Consider the following 23,975-nt stretch of genomic DNA (forward strand, 5'->3'; position numbering starts at 1 on the left):
CCCCACCTGCTGAATCAGACTCCAGGTGAAGCCCGACTCGAGCCTGCAGGTGCTTCTCATGGCTGCTTGAGTTTGGGAAGCACTGACTTAAAGAGTAACCGCAGTTTCTGGCCCGTGATCTCTCCCCTCCCACCCCCGGCTCCCCTCCTGTCATGAGCTCCGTCTCTCTTGGTCGCTGGTAAACATGGTCACTCGCCTGAAGTAAAGGCCAGCTGAGGGAAACCAGGGTGGGGACTAAAGGTTTGTGGGAGCTTTGGGATGGCTCCGAAACACTGGCCCCACAAAGTCCCCCTACCACGCTGGCTGAGGGAGACTCTGGGGCGCTGAGCCCACAGCTGTTTGAACTCGCGCTTCCCTCCCCCTCCTCAGATCCTGGGCCTCATCATCGTCCGAAGGCTTCTGGACTTCATCTTCTCCCAGCACGATCTGGCCTGGATTGACAACATCCTGCCCGAGAAGGAGAAGAAGGAGACAGACAAGAAGAAGAAAAAGAAGGGGGCCCACGAGGACAGTGACGAGGAGGTGGGGGAGATGTGAGGCCTGGGCGGAGGGGAGACATTGAGAGACCCTCCTTCCACCTCCACGGGGGCCAGGGAGCTGGGGTGGCTTCTCCGGTGGCCCACGCCTGGGGCCAGTCCAGCCGAGGGCTTATCGCTTGGCTGGACCACTCTCCAGGTGGGCCAGAGTGAAGGGCTCTGCCCAGGCAGAAGCCAGTTGGCTGGGCCCCTTCTCTTCCATGGCTGGGCCGCCATCAACAGCAGTCAGGTGCTTGAGGGAGTCGCTTGGGAAATGGCTCCAGCTTGCCAGGAGCTCATGAGGAGTGACCTCCAGAGGCTGGAGCAGCCTGGGGGAAAGCTCTGATGGGAATGCGTAAGCTCCCTGGGCTCCGGGACAGTGAGGGGGGCTGGGGACAGGCTTGGCTTGGCCTGCCTGGGAGGTGTTAGGGATGAGCGGTGGGCGGGGGAGGAGTCCCCCTGACACTGGGTACGTTCCCATCAGTGGCCCCATTTGCCTCTTTCCCTCCCGTGCTTCCTTCCTGTCCCACCCCCAAAGCTCTCCAAGACCCACAGACAAGGAGCCAGTCTGGAAATGACAGTGAAGTGTTAAATGGAGAGATTGTCTAGTTCAGGTGCTCATAACAGAGGATGAAACTGTCCCCCATAAGAGAAGTGATGTGCTCCAGCTTGGCTTAGCGCTCCATGTCTCTGAGGGAATTAAGAAAACGTTCCTGACTTGGACCCTGTTGATTTCCAGTATACCGAGCTGCCCAGACCATGTCCGTCACCCCGCGTCCACCCTGCCCTGCTGTGCAGATCCTTGCTGGCTTTTGAGGGTAGTGAGCAGCCCTTAATTACTTCCTGCTTCCAGGGAGGAAAGGGCCCATCATTGTTCATCCGTTTCTTATAGTGACTTGTGAAGATAGCTGCTGACAACAGTTTAAGGGCTTTTAAATACAATTTTTGAGAAGACTTATTTATTTAGTTGCAAGGCAGAGTTACAGGGAGTGAGGGAGAGACCGAGATCTTCCATCTGCTGATTCACTCCCCAAATAGCCGCAGTCAGGGCTGAGCCAGGCCAAAGCCAGGAGCCAAGAGCATGGATTCATCCAGTGAATATCTGAGTGACTTCTATGTGCCAGGAACTGTTCCAGGGCTGGGGAAAAGCATTTCTGAACTGTGACATATTCGATGGGAAACAGGACTCGGCTTGCACAAATTCACTTTACACATCTACAGCAGCATGGCTACTGTGTGGGATTCAGTCCCCAGCGACTGGTTATGGCAGATGGAACTGTTCCGAGGAGTAGCACTCTTGGGAGAGTTCCATCCTGTCCGCGCATGTTTAGAACAGCGGCTACCTGTGCCCTTGCCCCCTCCCCCCTGCATCCCAGGGCACTTGGCGCATCCCTTGGTGCCCAGGCTGTGTAGAAGAGGATGGTGGTTTGCACTGCAGAGCGTGCACCTCCCATCTTGGCAGGAAAGCCAAAGCTGTTGACTGGTGGTGTTTATCAGCGTTTCCTACTGTCTCTCTCCAGCCCCAGTTCCCTCCTCCCTCAGTTATAAAGATTCCCATGGAAAGTGTCCAATCAGATCCCCAAAACGGTATCCACTGCATTGCCAGTAAGTAAAATACTTGGGTGTCTCTCCTTTCTGCTTTCTGCTAATCCTGCAGCTCTTCCCCTAAGGAACTTCCATCTGCAGCGTTTTGCATGGGAGGGGACTCCTGTGCTGGGCAGGGCGTGAAGAGAACTGAGCCACAAGCCCTGGGACTCCCCCCGGAGACCCCAGAGCAAACCCTGCAGACTCCAGTGACCAGTCTTTACCTGTGTTCAGGCCAAGCCCCTCCTTCCTCTCCTTGCTGCTCCCAGAGGCCCGTGGCACTGCCTGGTCCTCTCCTGTGCTGTTTGAGAACACGTCAGTCCACATGTGTTTCTCAGTTGTGGTTGAGATGATGGAGTGCAAATCAGAGCCTAGTTTTCCCGTTTAGAGAAACAGGAGGGCACCTGCAGGTAAATATGTTGGAACTGAGGGGCCCAGTCATGCTGTGATTCTGTATGAATCGCAAAGTCCCCTCCATTACGGGGAGGGTGGCTGCCTGGGCGGGATCGGGCTCTGCTTATCACCCCGGGAGCCTCTGTCTCTGCCTTTATTTAACCCCTCCCAGTTTCAGCTCCCTATTGGTGACCACAGTCTATCCTGGGAGTCTCCTGAGGATCCCAGCCTGGCCCTGGTGCTTTTATTATAGGCCTTGCCATATTCCTCAAAGAGGCAGATCGGGGCGGGTGGCCAGGGGAGCCCGCCAGCACCCTCCGAGGCCCTGCGGGCTTCCCATCACCACTCCCCAGCACAGGTTCTCTGGCTCCCGCACCCCAGGTGTGTACTTCCCACTGCTTCTTTGTCTTCCTTCCTTGGCCCTCCTCCTGCCTCATACCCTCCCTACCTGGCTGTCTCTGGGAGGCCGCAGTGTTGACCCTAGGGTCCCAAAAGAGGAAAGCAGAGATGGTAGGGGAAGCCCCAGGGAGGCAGGACGTCCTCCAGTGAGGTGCCCGGGCCTGCTCCCCATCTGACACTTTGATTCTCATGCCAGGAAAGAGATCTTCCAGTTGGAGTAACTCACTCTGATGCTTCCTTCACTGGCTCAGAACTCGATCGCAGGTAAAAGCCTGGATAGACTCCTTGGGGATTAGACTCGGCACTAGCCAGGACGGTGAGGCACTGGGATGTCCCAGGCTGGCCCACGTTGCAGTAAAAGGCCTTTGCTGAGAGATGAGGGCTGAGGGGCCCAGTACAAATGTGTCTTCTTTCTGACACGGAACAATGAGGGTACAGCCCACAAAGTACTCAACTCTAGAAAAGGAAGTTACTGCAAGATACCAGGTAGGACAATTGGAAGTAAATGTTGGAAAAAAAAGGAAACTAGACATGGCTTAAAGATGTATTGAAGCCAGGAGGAATGAACACTAAGGCTTCAGATACTGAGGATCTGTGAAGAAATCCCAGGAAAAGTCAGCAAGGCATCCAGCAAGCTAACTGAATAGCAAAGATTAGGTAGAAGTAGGAGCAGGAGTCAAGACTGAAGGCCCAGATGCCAGGGACCGCAGGCCCACTGGGACTGTGGGTGTTCTGCATGAGACGCCTTGTGAACAAAATGGGACTACTTGATTGCACACACGGGGCTCAAACACGGGAAAGGGAGCTCAGAGGCAGGAAAATCAGGAAGATGGCAGAGGCAGCCCCACTCCTCCCTGTGCCCTGGAACCGACAGGACTCGCTCTGAGCTGGAATGGGCACAAGAGCACGGGCATCCTGTGTCTAGAGGCAGGTAAACCTTGACTTAGATGACGCTTAGAAATATTTATGAGATCTTCTTGTGAGGCAAAGCTGACATCACAATGCCAAGAGGAGGAGACAGCACCGAGGCAACCCTCCCCCAAAGATGCCGCAGCCCGGGGTCAGGTGGCTGAATTACATTTCTGCTTCCTTCCCAGCCCGCATCCCCGGCCAGGGCTCCCACGCCTTCATTGCAGCTGAGCTTTACATACACGTGAGGGGGAAGCAGCTTATCCTGAATTATTTTCATGTAAAAATAATTTACACCAAATCAAATTTTAATCCCCCGATTTCAGGCACTGGAAAGAGAATTTGGACCCCAGGACATGGCATTTCCCAAAACCCATTAAAATTACATAAGGCCATGTGACAAGATCAGAAATGCAGAAAATTTAGCAGTGGAGATGGCAACGCCCAACTACACTGGTGTTTCACCAAATCTATGGAGGGAAAGATCACTAAGTAGCCAAGATTCCATTTTAGTAAAGAAAAGGCCAGCAACAGGACCCAGTTTAATGAAGGTTAAGCATCAGAGATCTCCCGGGCACGGTGCTTAAGCCCTGGGGATGAAGACGTGTCAACCAAGGCCACACTGCGAGTGAAACAGCACATAGCACGTGGGAGGGAAAGGCCAGGGCTTGCACAGGATTAGCCTTCTGGAGAATCTGGGGAACATCAGTGAGAATCGGCCCAGAAGTGGGGGAGAAAGGGGTGCGAACAGGCTTGAGGACCATTTGCACACACACAGGACAGCCAAGAATACGGGCATCAAACACAAGAGCAGGGTAATCAAACTTCAGTAGAGGCCAACCACAGAAGGTCCTGTTGGGTCACCCACTAGAGCTGGATTCAGAAGTGTGACCTAGCGAGTACGCCCTGGCAGTGATGTGAAGATAGGCTGAGACGGGGCAAGACCAGTTCCGTAGCGGAAAGTGAAGCCGATTAAGACAGTTTGTTCTCATGAGGCATAGAGAGGACTACTGTCATCAGAGCCCTGCTTGGGGGAAGAGTCCAAAACCAGATAAATCATTCTTCCTTCCCACCTCTCGTCCAGCATCACCTTGCACTTCAAAATTTCCTGTCCAGCTTCACCTGCTTTCAACTACTCCCGGAACCCTGTCTTCATGGTGCCACAGGTGAAGATAGAGATGGAGTCAGACTATGACTTCACAGACGTGGACAAATATGGCAGAGAGGCTGACGGTGAGACCACGCTCTAGGATGACACAGCCGCTCCCAGACCGGGAAGAGTGAGGGCCTGGGTGAATCCCCCAACTTCTCTGTGCCTGTCTCCCATGTACCAGAGGGACTCGTACCTGCTAGAAAGCTGGAGGTCGGTCTGTGCATTCTCCTTAGAGGCAACGCCCCCCCCCCCCATTGTAGTTACTAAAATACCTAAATGCTGTATCTTATTTTAAAATGAAGTCCAGCATAGGAGCGACATTCTTTTGAAATGAAAAAATGCTTGTCTCCCAACACTGTAGCTAAGACTAAAGGAGCAGTAGCCCATTTGTATTTGAAATATCAATTTTCTAAAAAAGGTTAGATTTAAATCTAGATGGTTTGAAAGAATTCTTAGAACACTCTTATGTATTTGAAAGGTCCTGTCTTTTCTGTCCATCTCACTGGGTTTTCTAAGTGTGAACCACCTGCATTGTGGGCCTTGTTCCAGAAACGTGATGGGTGATGGAGGCGTTCCCAGATTGAAAAAACAGTCCCAAAGTCTCTTAGTGGGAGAACCAACACATCTAAGTGAATCAGCGTTTTTAAAATAGAACAGTTCTTAAGAAATCTCAAAGCACTTGTTGGACCAACAATGACTCTTTAAATCCGCATGACTGGTTTTGCAAACCCGAAGTCAAGTTTCTTTTGGCATTTGGATGGGTCCTTGCTACAAATTTTCAAGGGCTGATTCTCAAAGTCAAACTTCCATTCACATGAACATCCCACATTAGGCAAAGCTAATGTCTTATTTTAGAAGATTATAACTTTGCAACAATAACCAAACCAGTACTTTAAAAGAATAATTAAATGCAATTCGGGTAGCCCAAAACCAGTCATTATAGAAACAAACTCTTTTCCCACGAAACTTAACATCAATCATTTTAGCTTCAATCTGTATTCTAATGAGCAGCAGGGCATCTCCAAAACAACTATGGATTTGAGTTTTGAGTAAATCATTTTGATCACCGCATTTATTCAAGACAACAAATGCAGGTGCTTTTTGTCTTCAAAGACAGATGACCCTGGATCATGAATTCCTTGAGTAGCAGAACAGGTGAATAACCATCTGTGCAATCCTCAGAGCCTAGTAGAGTGCTCGGTTCATAAAGTCCTCTATGAGTGGTCTTGAATTCAATTCATCTCGGAGCGCCCTCCCGAGGGATACTGCCAAGAGCCATGGCTCTAAACCTCCGCCCCTCCGCGATAGCAGCAGGTTTACTTAGCTGTTCGTGAACCCAGGAACTTCACCCGAGCTTATGTCTAAATTCCCTGCCTTCCTCTGCACCAATCCTGGGAGAGCTAACGATCTACCCGGAACATCTGTTGTAGAGCCTGACTGACTTGGAATAGCATTTTGTCCAACTGTAGAAATGTTACGGATTCAGGAGTAAATGTGCTTGATTAATCAAACAAGCTGTAAAACTACCATGTTAATTTGTTGATGTAAATTGATCACTGTAATTTTTACCTTAAATGGCATTTATATTTTGTATATACACAAACATTTTAATTTCCATAGTTTTTAAGAGGTTGACATACTGGAAGTCGGTAATTTTTTTCCACCTGTGATGTAACTGTCATTCAATAAAACTTCGTCCTGTCTGCCGCTCGCGCCCCATGCTTAGTAACTGAGGTGAGTGAGCAAGCCTGGCTCACAGATGTGAGCTGTAGCTCCCCTACAAAAATATCCCAGCACACTGTCCTTCATCTCCCAGAAAGAATAAACCAGCCAGAACAAGGAAGGAGGCAGTGGGTCGGTTCTGGATGGTTCTCGTTCTTGCTGCCTCAAGCTGCCTAGAGCTGGAGCCACCTCAGCCCACACAGAAGCCCAGATACACAGCTCTGGTTAAGAACCTGGGGAGGACCCATCCCAGTCTCAAAATATGCACAGCAGACACCTAATGTCAGACTAATGCTGACACACCAGGACATGAGGCTGTGAACTTGGCGAGCACGTCAGGAAGTCCTTGGTAGCAACGTGTAGCTTGAACTCATGGTTTAGCAAGCCCTCAGAACAAGCGTAATCCCTTAGCTGAATCTTCCTGACTGAATTCCTAGCTCCACACAACCTGCTGGAATGTAAGACTGAAAGGACGAGACTGGTTTCTTCATAGGTCTTTAAAGCAATTTGGGGGGCCGTGCTGTGGCGCAATGGGTTAATCCTCCACCTGTGGCACTGGCATCCCACATGGGTGCCGGTTCTAGTCCCGGCTGCTCCTCTTTTTTTTTTTTTTTTTTTTTATTTGACAGAGTTAAGACAGAAAGGTCTTCCTTCCGTTGGTTCACTCCCCAAATGGCCAATGCGGCCGGCGCTGCACTGATCCGAAGTCAGAAGCCAGGTGATTCCTCCTGGTCTCCCATGCGGGTACAGGGGCCCAAACACTTGGGCCATCCTCCACTGTGCTCCCAGGCCACAGAAGAGATCTGGACTGGAAGAGGAGCAACCGGGACTAGAACCTGGCGCCTATGTGGGATGCCGGTGCCACAGGCAGAGGATTTTTTTTTTTTTTTTTGACAGGCAGAGTGGACAGTGAGAGGGAGATCTTCCTTTTGCCGTTGGTTCACCCTCCAATGGCCGCTGCGGCCGGCGCATCGCACTGGTCTCCCATGGGGTGCAGGGCCCAAGCACTTGGGCCATCCTCCACTGCACCCCCAGGACACAGCAGAGGGATGGCCTGGAAGAGGGGCAACCGGGACAGAATCCGGCGCCCCAACCGGGGCTAGAACCTGGTGTGCCGGCGCCGCAAGGCGGAGGATTAGCCTATTGAGCGCCAACCCAGCTGCTCGTCTTTCAATCCAGCTCTCTGCTACAGCCTGGGAAAACAGTATATGGTGGCCCAAGTCCTTGGGCCCCTGCACCTATGTGGGAGACCTGGAGGAAGCTCTCAGCTCCTGGCTTTGGATCGGCCCAACTCTGGCCATTGCAGCCAATTGGGGAGTGAAGCAGCAGATGGAAGACCTTTCTGTCTCTCCCTCTCACTGTCTTAACTCTACCTTCCCAATAAAATCTTAAAAAAAAAAAAAAAAAAAAAAAAAAAAATTCATGCCAAGATAAAAAAATAAAATAAACCAATCTCTTGTAGGAATGGGTATTACCAAATATCTAGATTCATTATACCCAATAAGAAAAATTTTATCTGGTTAGGTACAGCAGGAGGAAGACAGATTTCAGAAACATTCCACACCACAGATGTGTTTTATTGAAAACACACAAAAAAACACCCTCTAATCAGAAAGTCTGATTAAATTCAGTATTAACTCGAGCTCTTAAAAATCTTTTGGGAAAGCCAACAGGGTACATGCGAAGAAGCAGGCCGCTGCTGGCACGTCTTTGGTGGACAAGGAAGTTGCATACTTGTACAAGCTGCCCTCATGATTATCAAGCCCAAGTTTTGTTTTCCAAAAGTCAGTTTCAAGAATTACCAAAGGACACAGCCAATCCAAATACGAGAAGAAACATGAATAATTTACGAAACAAGCCTTTCAACCTAGAAAACAAAAACGGGGAGGAGGGGCGCGGAAGGGTAACACACGCAGGAGGAGGGCTGACAGCAAACAGAGCAACCCTACCCGCCTCCCCAGGGTCTGACCAGGCCACGGAGACAGCTCAGGAGCACCAACGTGTAGTCTTCTTCCCATCCAATTTGGTTCTCTTTACACAAATCTGGTGATCAATCAGCATGTACAGAAATGTGGGTGACTGTTTTTAGACTTAATTGCCATGACTTCCTAAATTTTGCCTTTGCCCTAATTCTCCGCAGCAGCACTTTTCCTTTGGTTTGACCAGCTGAACTCAAAAGGTTTGGAACCTAAAATGAGATCAACTCTTACTGGAAGAGCATTTAGGAAATGCAATCCAAGAAAAGGCAAATTTTCAACTGAAGTGGCTTGACAGAGTCGGGCATCCATTATCAGTGTGACAGGGCTCCCAAGCTAATCACAAGGTCACTGGGTTCTCTGGGCTGGAGCACACGACCCAGCGGGACACTGGAATGCTCCCTGGTGAGGTTCTGTAGAGCCATATGCGCAAACATCCACCCACTTGAGCCTTGAATAAATACACAGCATCATTTTAAACCATCTCGGGAGAATAAATAAAAATATTGCATTTTCTGCTGGCCCACTTGCTTCCTGGGTTGGCTAGGAGTGCTTCGACCAGCGCGCAGGTTCAACAGTTAATTGGTGGCCACTCCCCGCTCTTTAGACTTCAGCACTTCCTGCTCTGCAGACCTCAGTACTTTTTTTGCAGCAATAATGGTGTTCTTCATTAGCATGGCCACAGTCATGGGACCAACACCCCCAGGGACTGGGGTGATGTAACTGGCTTTCTTCTTGACGCCTGCGCAGAAACAAAGACAGTCTGCTTACGGCAAAGGGCATGAGTGTGCTTTGACATACAATGAAAGACGTGTGCAGAGAAAGAGCAATAGTGTGCACAAGCACCTTCAGGAACTTCAAATTCATTTTAAAAAAATCACATTCACGTTACTCAAGGGTAAGAATTTGTTACTTCTAAATTTTTATTTATTTTGATAGATACACAGCCAGGAAGACAGAGATTTCTCTGTACTGGTCCACTCCCCAAATTCTTACAACAGATGGGGCTAGGCCAGGCCAAATCTGGGAGGAACTCAACCCAGGTCGCCCACATGGGTGACAAGGACTCAGCAACTGCTGCTTCCACGGTGTGCACTAACAGGAAGCTGGGGTTGACCTCAGGGACCACAATACGGGATGCGGGCATTCCAAGTGGCATCTGAACTGCTAGGCCGAATGCCCACCGCATTACACCCAGGAGTAATAGTTTTTGAATGCACTAAGAAATAATATGCACATAATAAGTGGCTGTTGAATGAATATTTGTAAATCTAAATAACCTGTAAGTTATTAGTCATATTTCCCTCCATATGAAACAGATTTTAAAAGAATCATCTTGGTAGGTTAACTGCGTGGGAGGTATAGCTATAATAATGAACACTACACCTGCCTACATTTGCTTAATCTTAAAAAATAATCTGCCCCAAGCAGCAAGCAAAGTGATTTTCTGGACACTGTGAATGTGAAGTCACATTTTTTTTAAAGCCAGATCTGAACGGGAAAATATTTAGATACCTAAACTTGAGTCTCCCTGCTCTAACAGAAACAAAAAGCGAGAAATAGGACTGTCAGCATAAAATTCATACAAACGTCTGACGAACAGAAAGGAGGAATCTAACATGTTCTAAATGACGGGAATATGGCTTTTTCTTGGACCATTTTAACATTCCAGGTTTGTGATCTCTCCTCTAAATGAAAATGAGAGATCTGTAACACTTTCTAGGAAACTTGGTGGTTTAAAACAGAAGATCACTTCATGAAGCGTTCAGAATTGTCAGAAGTAACAAATCCATTTCAATTAAGAAAGAAGCCTAGGGAAAAACTCCCAAAAAGTTTATCCCTGCTCTCAATAATTTTATGATATACCTAAATGATCCTAGAATGGCTAAAATTTTTATGAAAAACATTAAAACATTTTCAGTGGTATTACCGGGGTAACCTAAGTTTAAAAGTTAAATACAAAATATGTCCTAAGTGCCCATTAAAAACAGCATGTATTAGTTTTATATTTTTAAAAATGAAGCCACTTACCTTCAAAATCCACATCTCCAACTAACTTGGGCTTTGCGGTTACGGGGTCTTGAACTCTGTTTATTCCCACGTCAATCACTGCTGCTCCCTCCTTAATCATATCTGCGGTGATGAGGTTCGGGATGCCTGGAGGGGGGGGGGGGTGGGAGACTGGGCTGGGAAGGAGATCCCACCTGCCATGTGCTTCCTTACATCAATTTCAACAGACCTGGACGAACTAGCGTAATTTTATTAAAAACCTATGAAAACTGTTCACCAAGAAACCACTGAAGCTTCTTCACACGGTACGTAAAATTTTGTGGGGTCAGTTATTAACACCCAGTCCACAGTGGAATGCCAGAAACCAGTATTCCAGCCTCTACTCTAGGTGCATCTTTTTTTAAAGATTTATTTATTTTAAAATCAGAGTTAACAGAGAGACATCACTCTTCCATCCTCTGGTTCACTCCCCAAATGGCTGCAATGGCCAGGGCTGGGTCAGGCCAAAGCCAGGAGCCAGGAGCTTCTTCCGTGTCTCCCACACGGGTGGCAGGGGCCCATCCTAGGCTGCTTTCCCAGGCACATTAGCCGGGAGCTGAATGGGAAGTGGAGCAGCCGCTGCAGCTTTGTGAACAGCAGGGGAGTGAGGATGGAATGGCAGCCGGGCAGCTCTGAGACAAGAGGTGGGACCTCAGTCGTCCGAGGCGAAGCCCTTCCTCCCCTCACCCGGCATTCCTACCTGCAGCAGATACGACAATATCTGCAAGAATGGTGTGCTTCTTCAGCTGCTCTTTGGGAGTGTACCGGTGAGATATTGTAACAGTGGCATCGCCTAGGAAGGAAAAAACAGCTGTCTTGACTGCGGAATCAAGACGGTCAAATCCCTGCCGAAATTCAGCATCTCTCAAAACTGAGATAAAGCTTGCGCTGCAGTTTCTGGACAGCTGAATGTCCTTTACATCTTAAAGTTAATACCCGGTTTCTTATAGCTCTCACCCACTGGTCCTAGCTCTGGCCTCTGGAAACATACGTAACTTTTAACGGTCCTCCTGTTAAGCAGACTTTCAAGAATTTTACCTTTCTAATATTTTTAGAATCACTCAAGGTTTTTTTAAGTATAGTAAAAGATTTCTGGAAAATAGTTTTATTTCCAATATAATCGTGTAAGGTCATATTACAATAGTCACATGTAATAACTGACTTAAGAGGCTTTCTTTCAGCTAAAATTAGAAAAATCTGACCTACATATTACAGTCATCAATTACTCCTCTGCAATGGCCCAAGATGTTTATGCTACTAAATACTAACTTCAAATTGAGAACTACTTCTTAGCTCCAACTACCAAAGCCATTAACTGAGAAAGTCTAATCATTTACAACCACACCTATATGCGAAATTTATTTCTGAGGCTAGTTCCACCATCAAGGAAGAATAAAGAAACGCTCGACAGTGAGGGCAGCTTCTCCCCGGAGGTCACTGTCTAAGTGTCTGTTAAGAAATCACAGCAAACACAAAGCATGGCCAGGTTAAAACGTCCAGATCTGCCCGGGAAGGCCACAGAGGCTCTCCCAGGAGGGACGCGAAGACGGCGCTGCGGGGCCAGGCTCCTTACCGCCAGGCCGTTCGTGCGCCCCATCAGTGTGCAGCAGCATTGCAATGGGCATGCCCACGTTTTTCGACCTTCCAGCCACGACCACATTCTTCCCCAGGGTTGGGATGCCTATGAAAATATTCAAATACGTCCATTAGCAACAGTGCCAGCCTGTCTTAGGATGCACACTAAAGGTAGAGGAAGATGGCCCAGATATAAATTCAGGGTTTTTTTTTTTTTAAGTATATGGGCATTGGGCTAGGGACCAGCCATCCTGTAGCGAGAAGACAGGGACAGGGAACTTAACTTTATTTAATTTGTTTGAAAGGCAGAGAGACAGAGATCTCCCATCTACTGATTCCTTCCCCAAATGCCTGCAACAGCCAGACCTGGCACAGGCTGAAGCCAGGAGCTGGGAACTCAATCTGGGCCTCTCGCATGGGTGGCAGGGACCCAGGCACCTAAGCCAGCACCTGCTGCCTCCCGAGCTGTGCATGCGCAGGAAGCTGGCCTGCAGAGCAGAGCCGGGGCTTGAACCCAGGCACCCCAAATGGCATGCGACATCCCAGCAACGGTGCCAAACACCCGGCCCCGCGGATCCAGGTGCCAGCGGAGGAGCTGCTGCGCTTCCTGCCTGCCCGGTCACCCGGGCTAGCACTTCTACGCATGGCGAGGGCAGAGAACAGCAGTGAGCACCGTGGCAGCTACGAAACGTGCTGTGACTCGAGTCTCCTTCACTGAGGCTCTGGACTGAAGGGCGAAACCTGTCCAGGGAGCTGCTAGGAGAGGTCCGCTTCGGGGAGTGGGATCGGGGGAGGGGAGGGCTTCCGCTCCGGGACCACAGGCATTCTTACTGCTTGCAAGGGCGTCTATTCTAACTCTAACCCGGACATACAGTTCTGGGCTGTACCTACCCGTTCGCTTAATTATTTCCCACACTCCCCAGGGGGTGGCGGGTAACATGGAATCCTGGTCCAGACACATGCGCCCTACGTTGATCACATGGAAGCCGTCCACGTCCTTGTCGGGGGACACGGCGTTACAGACCTTCCTCTCGTCGATGTGCTCTGAAACACAAGGCAGGGGCCCACCGTCAGTATGCTGGCTCGGCACTGCCGACCCCAGACTGTCCAGGTTCCCACGCAAATCCACGCCCCCTTCCTCCAGGCACCACCCTGATTTGTCTCTTCACCGGTGCAGAAAGAACCCACACCCTGCAAGACCCAGCGACATCCTCTCTTACAGCTGATTCCCCCCACTGCCCTTTGTCTCAAGATCTCAGTGGTGAATGAGTCCATCCCATTTAATTATTTATTTGAAAGGCCGAGCCGCAGAGGCAGGGAGAGGGAGAGAGGGAGAGGGGGAGAGGGGGAGAGGGGGAGAGGGGGAGAGGGGGAGAGGGGGAGAGGGGGAGAGGGAGAGAGGGGGAGAGAGAGAGAGAGGGAGAGGGAGAGAGGGAGAGAGAGAGAGGTCTTCCATCCGCTGGTTCACTCCCCAGATGGCCACAAAGGCAGGGAGCTGAGCTGATCCGGAGCCAAGAGCCAGGAACCAGGAGCCTTCTCTGGGTCACCCACAGGGGCACAGAGGCCCAAGGACATGGGCCATCTTCTACTGCTTTTCCAGGCCATAGTAGAGAGCTAGATCAGAAGTGGAGCAGCCGGGACTTGAACCTGCGCCCACATGGGATGCTGGCACCGCAGGCACTGGCCCCCATCCCATTTCTTACAAAATATTTACTCGCCCGAGTTGGCCTTGCCTTGGATGAACCCCACATGAGGGGCTGCGTGTAACGAAGCCTCTCCACTGCTCAGAAATCATTAGAACCCCAAACCCACAACCCACCTGGGAGAGGCAGCTGAACCAGGAGGCCGTCTACATTATCGTCGTTATTGAGCTTGTTGATTAAGTTCAACAGTTCTTCCTCTGAGATTGAAGCTGGCTTCACAATTGTCTCGCTGTTGATTCCTACGACAATGTTGAGGTTTTAAACACGGGCATTCCTTGAGCACTGCTATGTTGCTGGTCGTGCTTCTTATCATGGAGGCATGGAGGCTTCTTATCATCCCCACCCTGGTTGCTAAAAAGCCGAACCGGCTCACAAAGAACTTAAAAGTAACTGCACAAACGTATCCCCTAGAAAATACTGGCTGCACACTGTTCCACCCAATCCTCAGTCATTAACCACACTTTACAGGCAACAGGGCCCCCCGCCAGCGGCTGACACGGCCAGGCTTCCTGGTTCCACCATGCCACCTCCCAGTGTCTTTAAAAAAAGGCATGGCTTCCTATTGGTCTAGCGGTCTTTACGGTTTTCAGTGATGCCTCAATCCACAGCTGTGCCCAGCTCCGCGGAGAGGGGTGGCGCCAGGGGCTCAGCCCACCGGGCCAGGGAGGAGCGGGCAGAGGCACACCCGACCTACCCACCTCCGGTCTGCAGCCCCAGCAATCGGGTACCACACACCCCCCACCTGCACGCCTGGCTTTGGAAGCAGTGAAGAAAGACAGCTATTTCCCAGAAGTCTCAGTCACTTCCTTCACGTCTGCGTCTGTGGTGTCAGCCGTCTGAGGCCTGCTAGCAGCCTGTTGCTCAAGCTTCGCCGCCCCGCCCCCACCCCGTCCCACTGCAGATGTCCCCATCCCAGTCGCTCAGTACCGCTCAAGGAAGGCAGGTGGCAAGCGGTGCAAGGCCCCCTGTCCAGTGTTAAGACCCAGAATCGAGCTTAGACCCAGGAGCCCCCCAGGACACCAAGCACATTCCTCCCAGCGCAGGCCAGTAGCCCCGGCAGACCCAGCCCGCTTCCTCCCGACAAACGGGGCATCTACTCCACCCCCACTGGCCGCCTCCGCTCAGGTTTTCAAATTAGGAAAAGGAACCGCATGTGGCAATGGCATTGGACGGACGGCAGTCGGGGTCTAACAGTGACACCTACCCACGTCGGCAGCTGCCCTGGTTTTGTTGAGGACGTAGGAGTGGCTGGCAGGATTCTCGCCCACCAGGACCACGCTCAGGTGTGGCCGCTTGTTGCCTGAGGCCACCCACTCTTCCACCTCCTGCCGCACTTCCTGCTTGATCTGCTGGGCCAGCTTCCTCCCAGAAATGACCACAGCTTCATTTCTGCAGAAGGCAATGACGGAGTCACAAAACCAAATAACCGGAAGTTTTGTAAAAGGTCAAGCAAAGACTACAAGAAGCTGTTATTGAATACCCAACACTTAACACTTGAGTACAACTGAAATCGGAAGGGCGGATTCCAAGGGGCCAGTCTGTGTCCAGCCTCATGTTGAGTGGGACAGAGTTGATGAAAATACAGTATCTGGAATCCAAAGTATAGGAGTTTAGTGCCTGCCAGCTTGTGCTTGGCCAAGCTGGCTCTCACGGCAGCGTCTACACGCCCACCTTCTACACCACTGTCTCCCAGTCACCAGGCCGATACGATGTTTGAGTTTCTCTCATATTCATTTGCAGCTTTAATTTTGCTCATGCCATCAGCATCCAGTAGTGTTTCAAATCATTTCTCAGCTAGCTGACTGCCTCTTAGTTTTTAGGGTGCTTTGACTTTTTTATTTTATATTTCTAAGGGAGTTTTTATTTTATTTTTAAAGATTTATTTATTTGAGTGGCAGAGTTAAAAGGCAGAGGCAGAAAGAAAGGTTTCCAACCGCTGGTTCAGTTCCCAAATGGCTGCAACAGCCGCAGCTGGGCTGATTGGAAGCCAGGAGCCAGCAGCTTCCTGTAGGTCTCCCACATGAGAGCAGGGGCCCAAGGACTTGGGCCATCTGCTGCTGCTCTCCCAGGCCATAGCAGAGAGCTGGATCAGAAGTGGAGCAGCTGGGACTCGGACCGGTGCCCATATGGGATGCCAGCGCCGCAGCTGGTGGCTTCACCCACTACACCACAGCGCCGGCCCCTGGGGTTTTTAATTTAATTTTTTTTTTTTTTTTTCATTTTACTTCAAAAGCAGACTGACAGAAACAGAGAGTCTTCCATGCACAGGTCTACTCCCTAAAAGCCTGCAACAGCCAGGGCTGGGCCAGGCAGAAGCCAGAGGCCTGGAACTCAGCTCCCGTGTGGGTGACAAGAATCCCAGTGCAGGAGCCATCACCTGCTGCCTTCCAAGGCACACATTAGCAGGAGGCTGGGTAGGCATGGAGGAGCAGGGACTCAAACCGGGCACTCTCGGACGCGGGAGTCCGAAGCAGCTACTTAACCACTGGGCCAAACACACACCTGCCCCATGAGACCCGCTGTCCCTTGATATCTCCAGGAACAGACAGGGTTCCAGACTCTCCCCGCCCCGCCATGGTTAAAATCCCAGGATGCTCAGGTCCCTTCTATAAAATGTGCATATAACTTAGACACATCCTCCTCATTTCTAAATTACTTACAACACCTAATACAATGTCAATGCTATACAAATGCTTGTTGCTTTGTGTTGTTTCGGGAATAATGACAAGAAGTGGTAGTAAGAAATTGAGGAGCCAGCATTGTGGCATAGTGCATTAAGCCACCACCTCTGACGCTGGCATCCCATATGGGTGCCAGTTTGTGTTCCGGCTGCTCCACTTCCCATCCAGCTCCCTGCTAATGCTCCTGGGAAAACAGAGGATGGTCCAAGTCCTTGGGCCCCTGAACCCACGTGGGAGACCTGGAGGAGGCTTGAGGCTCCTGGCTCCTGCTTTGGCCTGGCCCAGCCCCGGGTATTATGGTCATTTGGGGAGTGAACCAGTGGATGAAGACTTCTCTCTGTCTCTCTGTCCCTCCCTCTCTCTAATTTGACTCAAATAAATAAAAAAATCCTAAAAAAAAAAAAAAAAACCTGAAAACATATTAGTATTTACAAATCCATTACAGAGTTAAAAAGCCTTTGCCAGTATAAGTAACCCTGGCAACACTGCCGATCTATTAGTACCCAGAATACTCTGCCCAGGTCAGAAACGCATTTCGCCCCTGGAGCACCATGGAGTGCAGTATCACTCAGAGAGGGCTCGGGGCACACAATCACCCTGAATGGAATAGAACTGAGTGCCAGGCACGTCTGTTCAATAAAACCAGCTCCTCCTGGCTGCTATCAGGGCTTCCCCTCTGCAGGTCCCACCATCCGGGGGTCAAGAATTTTTGGAAAAAAAGTTACCTTGTTGCTGCCATGTCCTTTATGTAGTTAGATCTACATAACTGTACTCAACACATACAGCCCTTCTCTCTTAGGATCAGTCCCTATAATACAGCAAGAGGACTACTTACACTGTATTAGGGTTTATAAGTAATCTAGGGATGATTCAAAGTGTACCAAAGGATGTGCGTACATATACGCAAATATTACTGTCATTTTTTACAAGGGACTTGGGCATCTGAGGGTTTTTGAATCCAATCCCCCATGGATATTAAGGGACAACCGTATACATTCAGAAGTATGCACACACCCACACATACACACACATAGATGCACATACACATATCCTTAACACAAGAGATACATTTATACATACTCACAAGGAGACAGACTGTGTGTATATGTAAAATATTCGGTGAGCAGGACTCAGCTTGCACCTCTTACAAAGTTGCTTTGGAAGCAGTAAACTTAAGGAAAATGGTAGCAGCACATTTGGACTAAAAGTGATACACTAAAGTTAAGGACACAGGGTTCTGGAAGAAGCCAATGTTCCAAGCCCCAATCTTTGCTACCAAAGGCAGGTTCTGGATGTTATGCCAATTTACTTAAAAAAAAAAAAAGTATCCAAGAGTAACACAAGCCAAACACAAAGCCACAATGCAATGACCAGATTTCATAGCGTAACTGTGGCCCAGCCCTCCTCTGCTCCCCAGAACTCTCCAAAACCGCACAGCCCCACAACTGAGTCACTAACTTCCCAGCACCTCTTCTGCCAAGAAGCAGATAAAGTAATGCTGCCCCCAAATAAACTGGGAGAGAGACTCAGCGGTGGCATGGGGAATCCAAAAATTGTAATTCTACTAGCTAGCATTTATTTAGGAATTAAATGCTTTCATAGATGCACTTAGGCAATTTTGAATTAAAATTATGAATCAACAGACTAGGAAGAAGAGGACTACTTAAATAAAACTCAAAATGAAAATCTATGTCAGTAGCATCTTCATTTTCCTAATTCAGTAGCTTTCAGTACTGTCGTTTTCCATGAGAAGTTAGTATTTCACAACTAGTTTCTTGGCAGGAGTTCTGATATGCTGAACAAAGACACAAAGGGGAACAGCACTAACATCTATTAAACACCAGGTATCTTGCCAAGAATTTTAGCCACATTATTCTCAAGGCTACCTGTAAGCTACAATAACAACTCTGTTCTACAGAAGACAGAACTGAGGATAGGGGCCGGCGCTGTGGCACAGCAGGCCACGCCTCAGTCTGCAGTGCCAGCCTCCCATATGGGCACTGGTTTGAATCCAGCTCTCTGCTGTGGCCTGGGAAAGCAGTGAAGATGGCCCAAGTGCTTGGGCCCCTGCACTGGCGTGGGAGACCTGGAGGAGGCTCCTGGCTCCTGGCTTCAGACCGGCCCAGTCCTGGCTATTATGGCCTATCAGGGAATGAAACAGCAGATGGAAGATCTCTCCCTCGCTCTATCCGTAACTCTGCCTTTCAAATAATAAATCTTAAAAAAAAAAAAAAAAAAACGAAAGAGAGTGTGAGGGGTGAGGGGTGAGCGCCCGGCACAGAAATTTGTGACGCCTGCATCCCAGAGCTAAGTGCCTAGTTCAAGTTCTAGCTGCTCTGCTTCCGATCCAGCCTGCTTCCTGCTAATGCAGAAGTACCTGTGGGCCGGCGCCGTGACTCATTAGGCTAATCCTCTGCCTTGCGGCGCCGGCACACCGGGTTCTAGTCCCGGTCGGGGCACCGGATTCTGTCCCGGTTGCCCCTCTTCCAGGCCAGCTCTCTGCTGTGGCCTGGGAAGGCAGTGGAGGATGGCCCAAGTGCTTGGGCCCTGCACCCCATGGGAGACCAGGATAGGTACCTGGCTCCTGCCATCGGATCAGCGTGGTGCGCCGGCCACAGCACACCGGCCACGGTGGCCATTGGAGGGTGAACCAACGGCAAAAGGAAGACCTTTCTCAATGTCTCTCTCTCTCACTGTCCACTCTGCGTGTCAAAAAAAAAAAAAAAAAAAAAAAGAAGAAGAAGAAGAAGAAGAAGTAGTACCTGGGCCCCTGCCACCGGCACAAATTTCATTCCCAGCTCCTGGCTTCCACCTGATCCAGCCCTGACTACCACTGCCATTTGGGCAATGAACCGACAGATGGAAAAATCTCTGTGTTCTTCTCGGCCTCTCTGCCTTTCAAATAAGATGGAAAGGAAAAAGAAAAAAATAGAAGGGAGTTTGAGGTCCAGAAAGTTCAGGAAAACCTAAAGATTCCACCCCTCACCCCCACCCCGTCTAAAGAAATGCAAAGAAAGCTTTCAGTCATCTCCTCCGAGACTTTTTTTTTCTTTTTTTTTTTTTTTGTTTATTATTATAGTACAAATAACATAAAATTTGCCATCCAGACCACTTTTAGCTGCACGGATTCATAAAAGCACGCAACCAGCATCACCGACCCTCTGCAGAACCCTGCATCTGGTAAACCTTCAACTGTTACGGCACAATAACTCCCCCATTCTTCTCCCCTCCCCCAGGCCCTGGCTACCTCAGCCTGGCACTGGCCAGCTCGGGGTGGGCTGCAGTCAACGCCCGGGTGACCACAAGGCGAGCAGCGCGAGCCACGCCCCCGGGGGAGGGAGCGCGGGTGCCGGCGAGCAAGCGGGCCCCGGGATTTCATCAGACTGCACCGACCGCGGCGGCCGCTAGGGTCCCGGCCAGGGGCGCCTCGCCCGAGGCTGCTCGGGAGAACCCGCGCCCGCGCTCGCCCAGGAGGCTCTCCTGCTTCCCCTGGGGCAACGCTCGGCTTCACAGCCGGACTCGGCTGGCGGGTTCCGGTGGGCTCCCTTCGTTAAGTTCCCACGCAACCGGGGCGTCCCAGAGCCCCCCGGCCCCTGCCCGCCGGCGAACTGGCCCCGAGCCCGGGCGACGCCCCGAGCCCGCGGGAGACCCTCGGAAACCCGGACGGACCCACGGCCGCACAGCGAGCGCCCCGGTGCCACGTTGCCCCCCGCCACACCCCCTCGGGCGCCGCACCGCCGGGCCGGGATGCTCAGCAAGGACATCCCTCGGCGCTCCTCGGGAGCCCGGGCGGCCCCCACCCCTCCCGCCTTTCCGCGCGGACCCAGCCCCCTGACCCACTCACCGAACTGCCGCGAGGTGGAAGGGGCGATGGCGGAGGTGGCGGCTCTGCGCGGGCCGGAGCAGCCGGGCGGCCAGCACGCACCAGAGAGAACCCGCAGCCATGGCCTGCACCGGTGCCTGCGCCGGGAGGAAGCGCGCGCGCGCGGGTCGCTCGGTTATACCGGCGCCGCGTGGCAAGCCCCGCCCTCTGCCAGCACCCGTTGGTTCCTTGCCCGGCTCCGCTGGCTGTCATTGGCCTCGATGGCGCAGAAAGAGCCAATCGGTTATCTTCATCGAACGTAAGCGAAGTCCCGTAGAGCCCTGCTTGTGATTGGAACTAGAAGAGCCAGGAGCAAGGCTCCGGGAGGCGCGGAAGACCAGTAGCATGCGCTGATTGGCTGAGGAAGTCAAGCCCCTGCCTGATGCAGCTGACGTCACCGAAGCTGGGTCCGCAGGAGCAAGAGGTGGTTCATTCATTCTCTGAACAGACATCTGAGCGCCTCCTGTGAGCCAGGGCAGTGTGCCAGGCACCGTGAGGAGGGGATAAAAACCAGGTAGAATACCGACAAATACATAAATATCCAGTGGAAGGAGACTGGAGTTATTTGGCACACTGTATACAAACGTCACATTAGCACATTATACCTTATGAATATGTACAATGACGGGAATAAAATAAAATCATCACTTGGCCAAATCATAGTAGAAATTGATTCAGGATCATCAATGCGTGTCAAAACAATTGGGTGAAAGTTGGGTGGGAAACAAGCAAATAAAAATACAATCCTTACTTAGAAAATGCTCTGAGATGATAAAGGGCCCCTGATTATTTTTTTAAGATTTATTTATTTATTTGAGAGGCAGAGGGAGAAAGGTCTTCCATCCGCTGGTTCACTCCCCAGATGACCACAACAGCCTGAGCTGTGCTGATCCGAAGCCAGGAGCCAGGAGCTTCTTCCGGGTCTCCCACATGAGTGCAGGGGCTCAAGCACTTGTGCCATCTTCCACTGCTTTCCCAGGCCATAGCAGAGAGCTGGATCGGAAGTGGAGCAGCCGGGACTCAAACTGGTGCCCATGTGGGATGCCGGAACTGCAAGCAGCAGCCTTACCCACTACGCCACAGCTCCGGCCCCAAAGGCGCCCTTGATTCTTGGGGTAAGTCATTCACCACAGCATTTCTACCAGTCATGGGATGAGCTGCAGTTCACAGCTTTGTGGCTCCCTCCAAATATAGAATGGCTCTTTCCAAATATAGAATGCCCTCACAGTTTAGCTGCCAACTCTGTGGCCTCCTCTGCCCAGCTGCTCGCTCCCAGCCATTTGCATGTGTAAGTTATTGGGCCTGTGAGGTCCCAATCCCTCCTGATGTCCGGGTTAGAGACGCTGACTTGTAAGCCAGGGTGAAGCCTGCCTCATCCAGCTTGGGCAGATGGCCAAGTCTCTCTGAGTCTGTTCATGCCTCTCAAGCTGGGGGTGTAATAGCTACCTCACAGCACTGCTGGGTTAGAAAAGATGGCGCTGATCCCATGAGAGCCAATGGATGGCGGCTCATATTAACACACGGGCTCTCCTGCAGGTCTGAGTCCAGCCGCTGCTCTTCCACTTCCCGGTTCTCTGACCCTGGGCTGTGAGATGGTGATGATAACAGCACTTACTTCATGGACTTGTGACAAGAATTAAACAGGAACACGTACACACAAATGCTTATAAGAGGACAAAATTGTCTACTCCCTACCCACACGCTCCCCCACCACGCAATTCTCCCCCAGACAATTCCAACGGGGCCACCTGGAGATAGCATCACATCCCACTGCTTAAGGTCTCAGTCCCACAAGGCTGCCCCCTCCTTTGGATGCCAATCACAAAGATGTCACCTACACCTCTAATCAATGGTCTATAAATCAAGGCACACATAGTCTCCTTGAGTTCGCTTACATTGGATGTGATGGCTGGTGGAAACCAGGAAAACACTTGTAATCAGTTTATTATAAAGGATATTAAAAAGGATACAGAGAAAGGTCATGACACAGAAAGCACGCCAAGGACAGGGACTCGAGAAACCAATCCCGCTAGCACCTTGACCTGGTACTTCAGCCTCCAGCACAGTGAGGAAATGAATCTCTGTTTAATCCACACGGCCCGCGGTGTCTCGTCAGGGTAGCCCTAGGAAACTCATGCCTACAAGTGTGTATTGTTATTTGTTTCTGAACCATTTGAATGTAAGTCACAGACACAATGTCCCTTTCTCTCTAACAGCAAGTACTGTACATTTGCTTACATGATCGCATTGTGACTAAAGACAGGGTGTTTGGCAGAACGCGTTGGCCAGGGTGCAGCACAAGGAACCCCTGCCAAGGCCACGGAACACTTGAGGAAACAGTGCTTCCTGAAGGTTCCGCTCTAACAAGCCTTCCTTTCCTCCCCTCCATCCCTCCCTGCTTGCCTCCCTCGCCCTCCAACCAACCTAACTTTTCTGTTACCAGTTGCCGAAGCGAGTCCCGTGGGTTCTTTTCCTTAGCTTAGGGTAGAAATAAAAAGCCCAGAAACAATTTGCAAAGAGGCGGAAACTTTTATTCGATTGGCAAGCGACAGAGAGAGTGTCTGGTCCAGGAGGAGAGCAGGCGGAGTGCCCATGTGGGACACTGGCTTTGAGGAAGGGCCCGGGTTTTTAAGGCTGTTCATCGGGTTATCCTACTGGGGGTGTCCACAGGACAGGGGGCTTCACATAAGTATGTTGATTGGCTTGGGGCTCATGGAGATAGTGGGGGCTCCTAGAGACTGTCTGTCTCCATAGGGGCTTAGCCCCCTCCTTGGCTAGCTCTGGGTGGAAGATTGCAACTCAGTTGAAGGCATGGTTTAAAACCGCAAGGTCAAACAAGACAGCTAGGGCCTCCTAGAACAGGTCCCCTCTCCCCCGGGGCTCGGCCCCTTCCGCTGCCGCTATGGGTGAAAGCTGGCACCCACCCTGAAGGTGTGAGTTAAAGCTGCAAGGTCACACATGCAGCACAAGACGCTGTTAGTGGGGGAGACACCAGTTGGCCTGGAGACAGGCTTTCCAGCCACAGCTGGCAGCCTGCTTGTAAAGGACATTCTGCCTCTGTCTGAGAGATCCCCGGACCCTCAGCCCCACTGGACGGCCTCATCTTCCTTCCTTTTCTTCTTCTTCCTCCTCTTTCTTTTGGTATGCTTTCTAAAAAGAACTCTTATTAAGGGCTGGCGCCGTGGCACAATAGGTTAATCCTCCACCTGTGGCATTGGCATCCCATATGGGCACCGATTCTAGTCCCGGCTCCTCCTCTTCTGATCCAGCTCTCTGCTGTGGCCTGGGAAAGCAGTAGAAGATGGCCCAAGTGCTTGGGCCCCTGCACCCATGTGGGAGCTCCTGGTTCCTGGCTTCAGATCGGCCCAGCTCCCATGGTTGCTGCCAATTGGGGAGTGAATGGAAGGAAGACCTCTCTCTCTGTCTCTCCCTCTCACTCTTTGTAACACTACAT

The 23,975-nt window shown here is 50.9% G+C and overlaps 2 protein-coding genes across 4 annotated transcripts in view; one reads left to right on the plus strand and one right to left on the minus strand.

The window, feature by feature from the left end:
* Window positions 1-5,131, plus strand: part of SLC4A5 (solute carrier family 4 member 5) — a 93,575-nt gene extending 88,444 nt beyond the window's left edge. For 2 of the 3 annotated variants that reach the window (XM_089326285.1, XM_070068888.2), the window contains 3 exons: window positions 370-522; window positions 3,088-3,155; window positions 4,885-5,131. In XM_089326285.1, the coding sequence (XP_089182411.1) occupies window positions 370-522; window positions 3,088-3,155; window positions 4,885-5,050 (387 nt within the window). In that variant the 3' untranslated portion in view covers window positions 5,051-5,131. Of the gene's footprint in view, window positions 1-369; window positions 523-2,035; window positions 2,121-3,087; window positions 3,156-4,884 lie in introns of all 3 variants that reach the window. The other variant, XM_089326286.1, reaches the window with a different exon arrangement.
* A 3,089-nt stretch (window positions 5,132-8,220) lies between these two features.
* On the minus strand, window positions 8,221-20,830 carry MTHFD2 (methylenetetrahydrofolate dehydrogenase (NADP+ dependent) 2, methenyltetrahydrofolate cyclohydrolase). Its single transcript, XM_002709732.6, has 8 exons — window positions 20,504-20,830; window positions 15,183-15,367; window positions 14,095-14,217; window positions 13,167-13,319; window positions 12,274-12,381; window positions 11,401-11,493; window positions 10,683-10,808; window positions 8,221-9,393 (listed from the first exon to the last, which is right to left on the minus strand). Exons 1-8 carry the CDS (start codon window positions 20,602-20,604, stop codon window positions 9,230-9,232), a joined length of 1,053 nt encoding a protein of 350 aa, XP_002709778.3. The 5' UTR covers window positions 20,605-20,830; the 3' UTR covers window positions 8,221-9,229.
* Between the last annotated feature and the right edge of the window lie 3,145 nt (window positions 20,831-23,975).

Source organism: Oryctolagus cuniculus, chromosome 2 (genome assembly GCF_051225735.1).
Source record: "Oryctolagus cuniculus isolate XC-2025 breed Fujian yellow rabbit chromosome 2, ASM5122573v1, whole genome shotgun sequence".
NCBI classification, from domain to species: domain Eukaryota; kingdom Metazoa; phylum Chordata; class Mammalia; order Lagomorpha; family Leporidae; genus Oryctolagus; species Oryctolagus cuniculus.

What these genes read in the sequence shown, in the direction of transcription:
- MTHFD2 (XM_002709732.6), bottom strand. Translation starts at nt 20,604, where the DNA reads ATGGCTGCGGGTTCTCTCTGGTGCGTGCTGGCCGCCCGGCTGCTCCGG. An exon ending in GGAAATAATTAAGCGAACGG is followed by an intron (nt 12,382 to 13,166) that starts GTAGGTACAGCC and finishes ATATTTTCATAG; the next exon opens with GCATCCCAACCCTGGGGAAG. An exon ending in TGGAGATGTGGATTTTGAAG is followed by an intron (nt 9,394 to 10,682) that starts GTAAGTGGCTTC and finishes GTTTCTGCGCAG; the next exon opens with GCGTCAAGAAGAAAGCCAGT.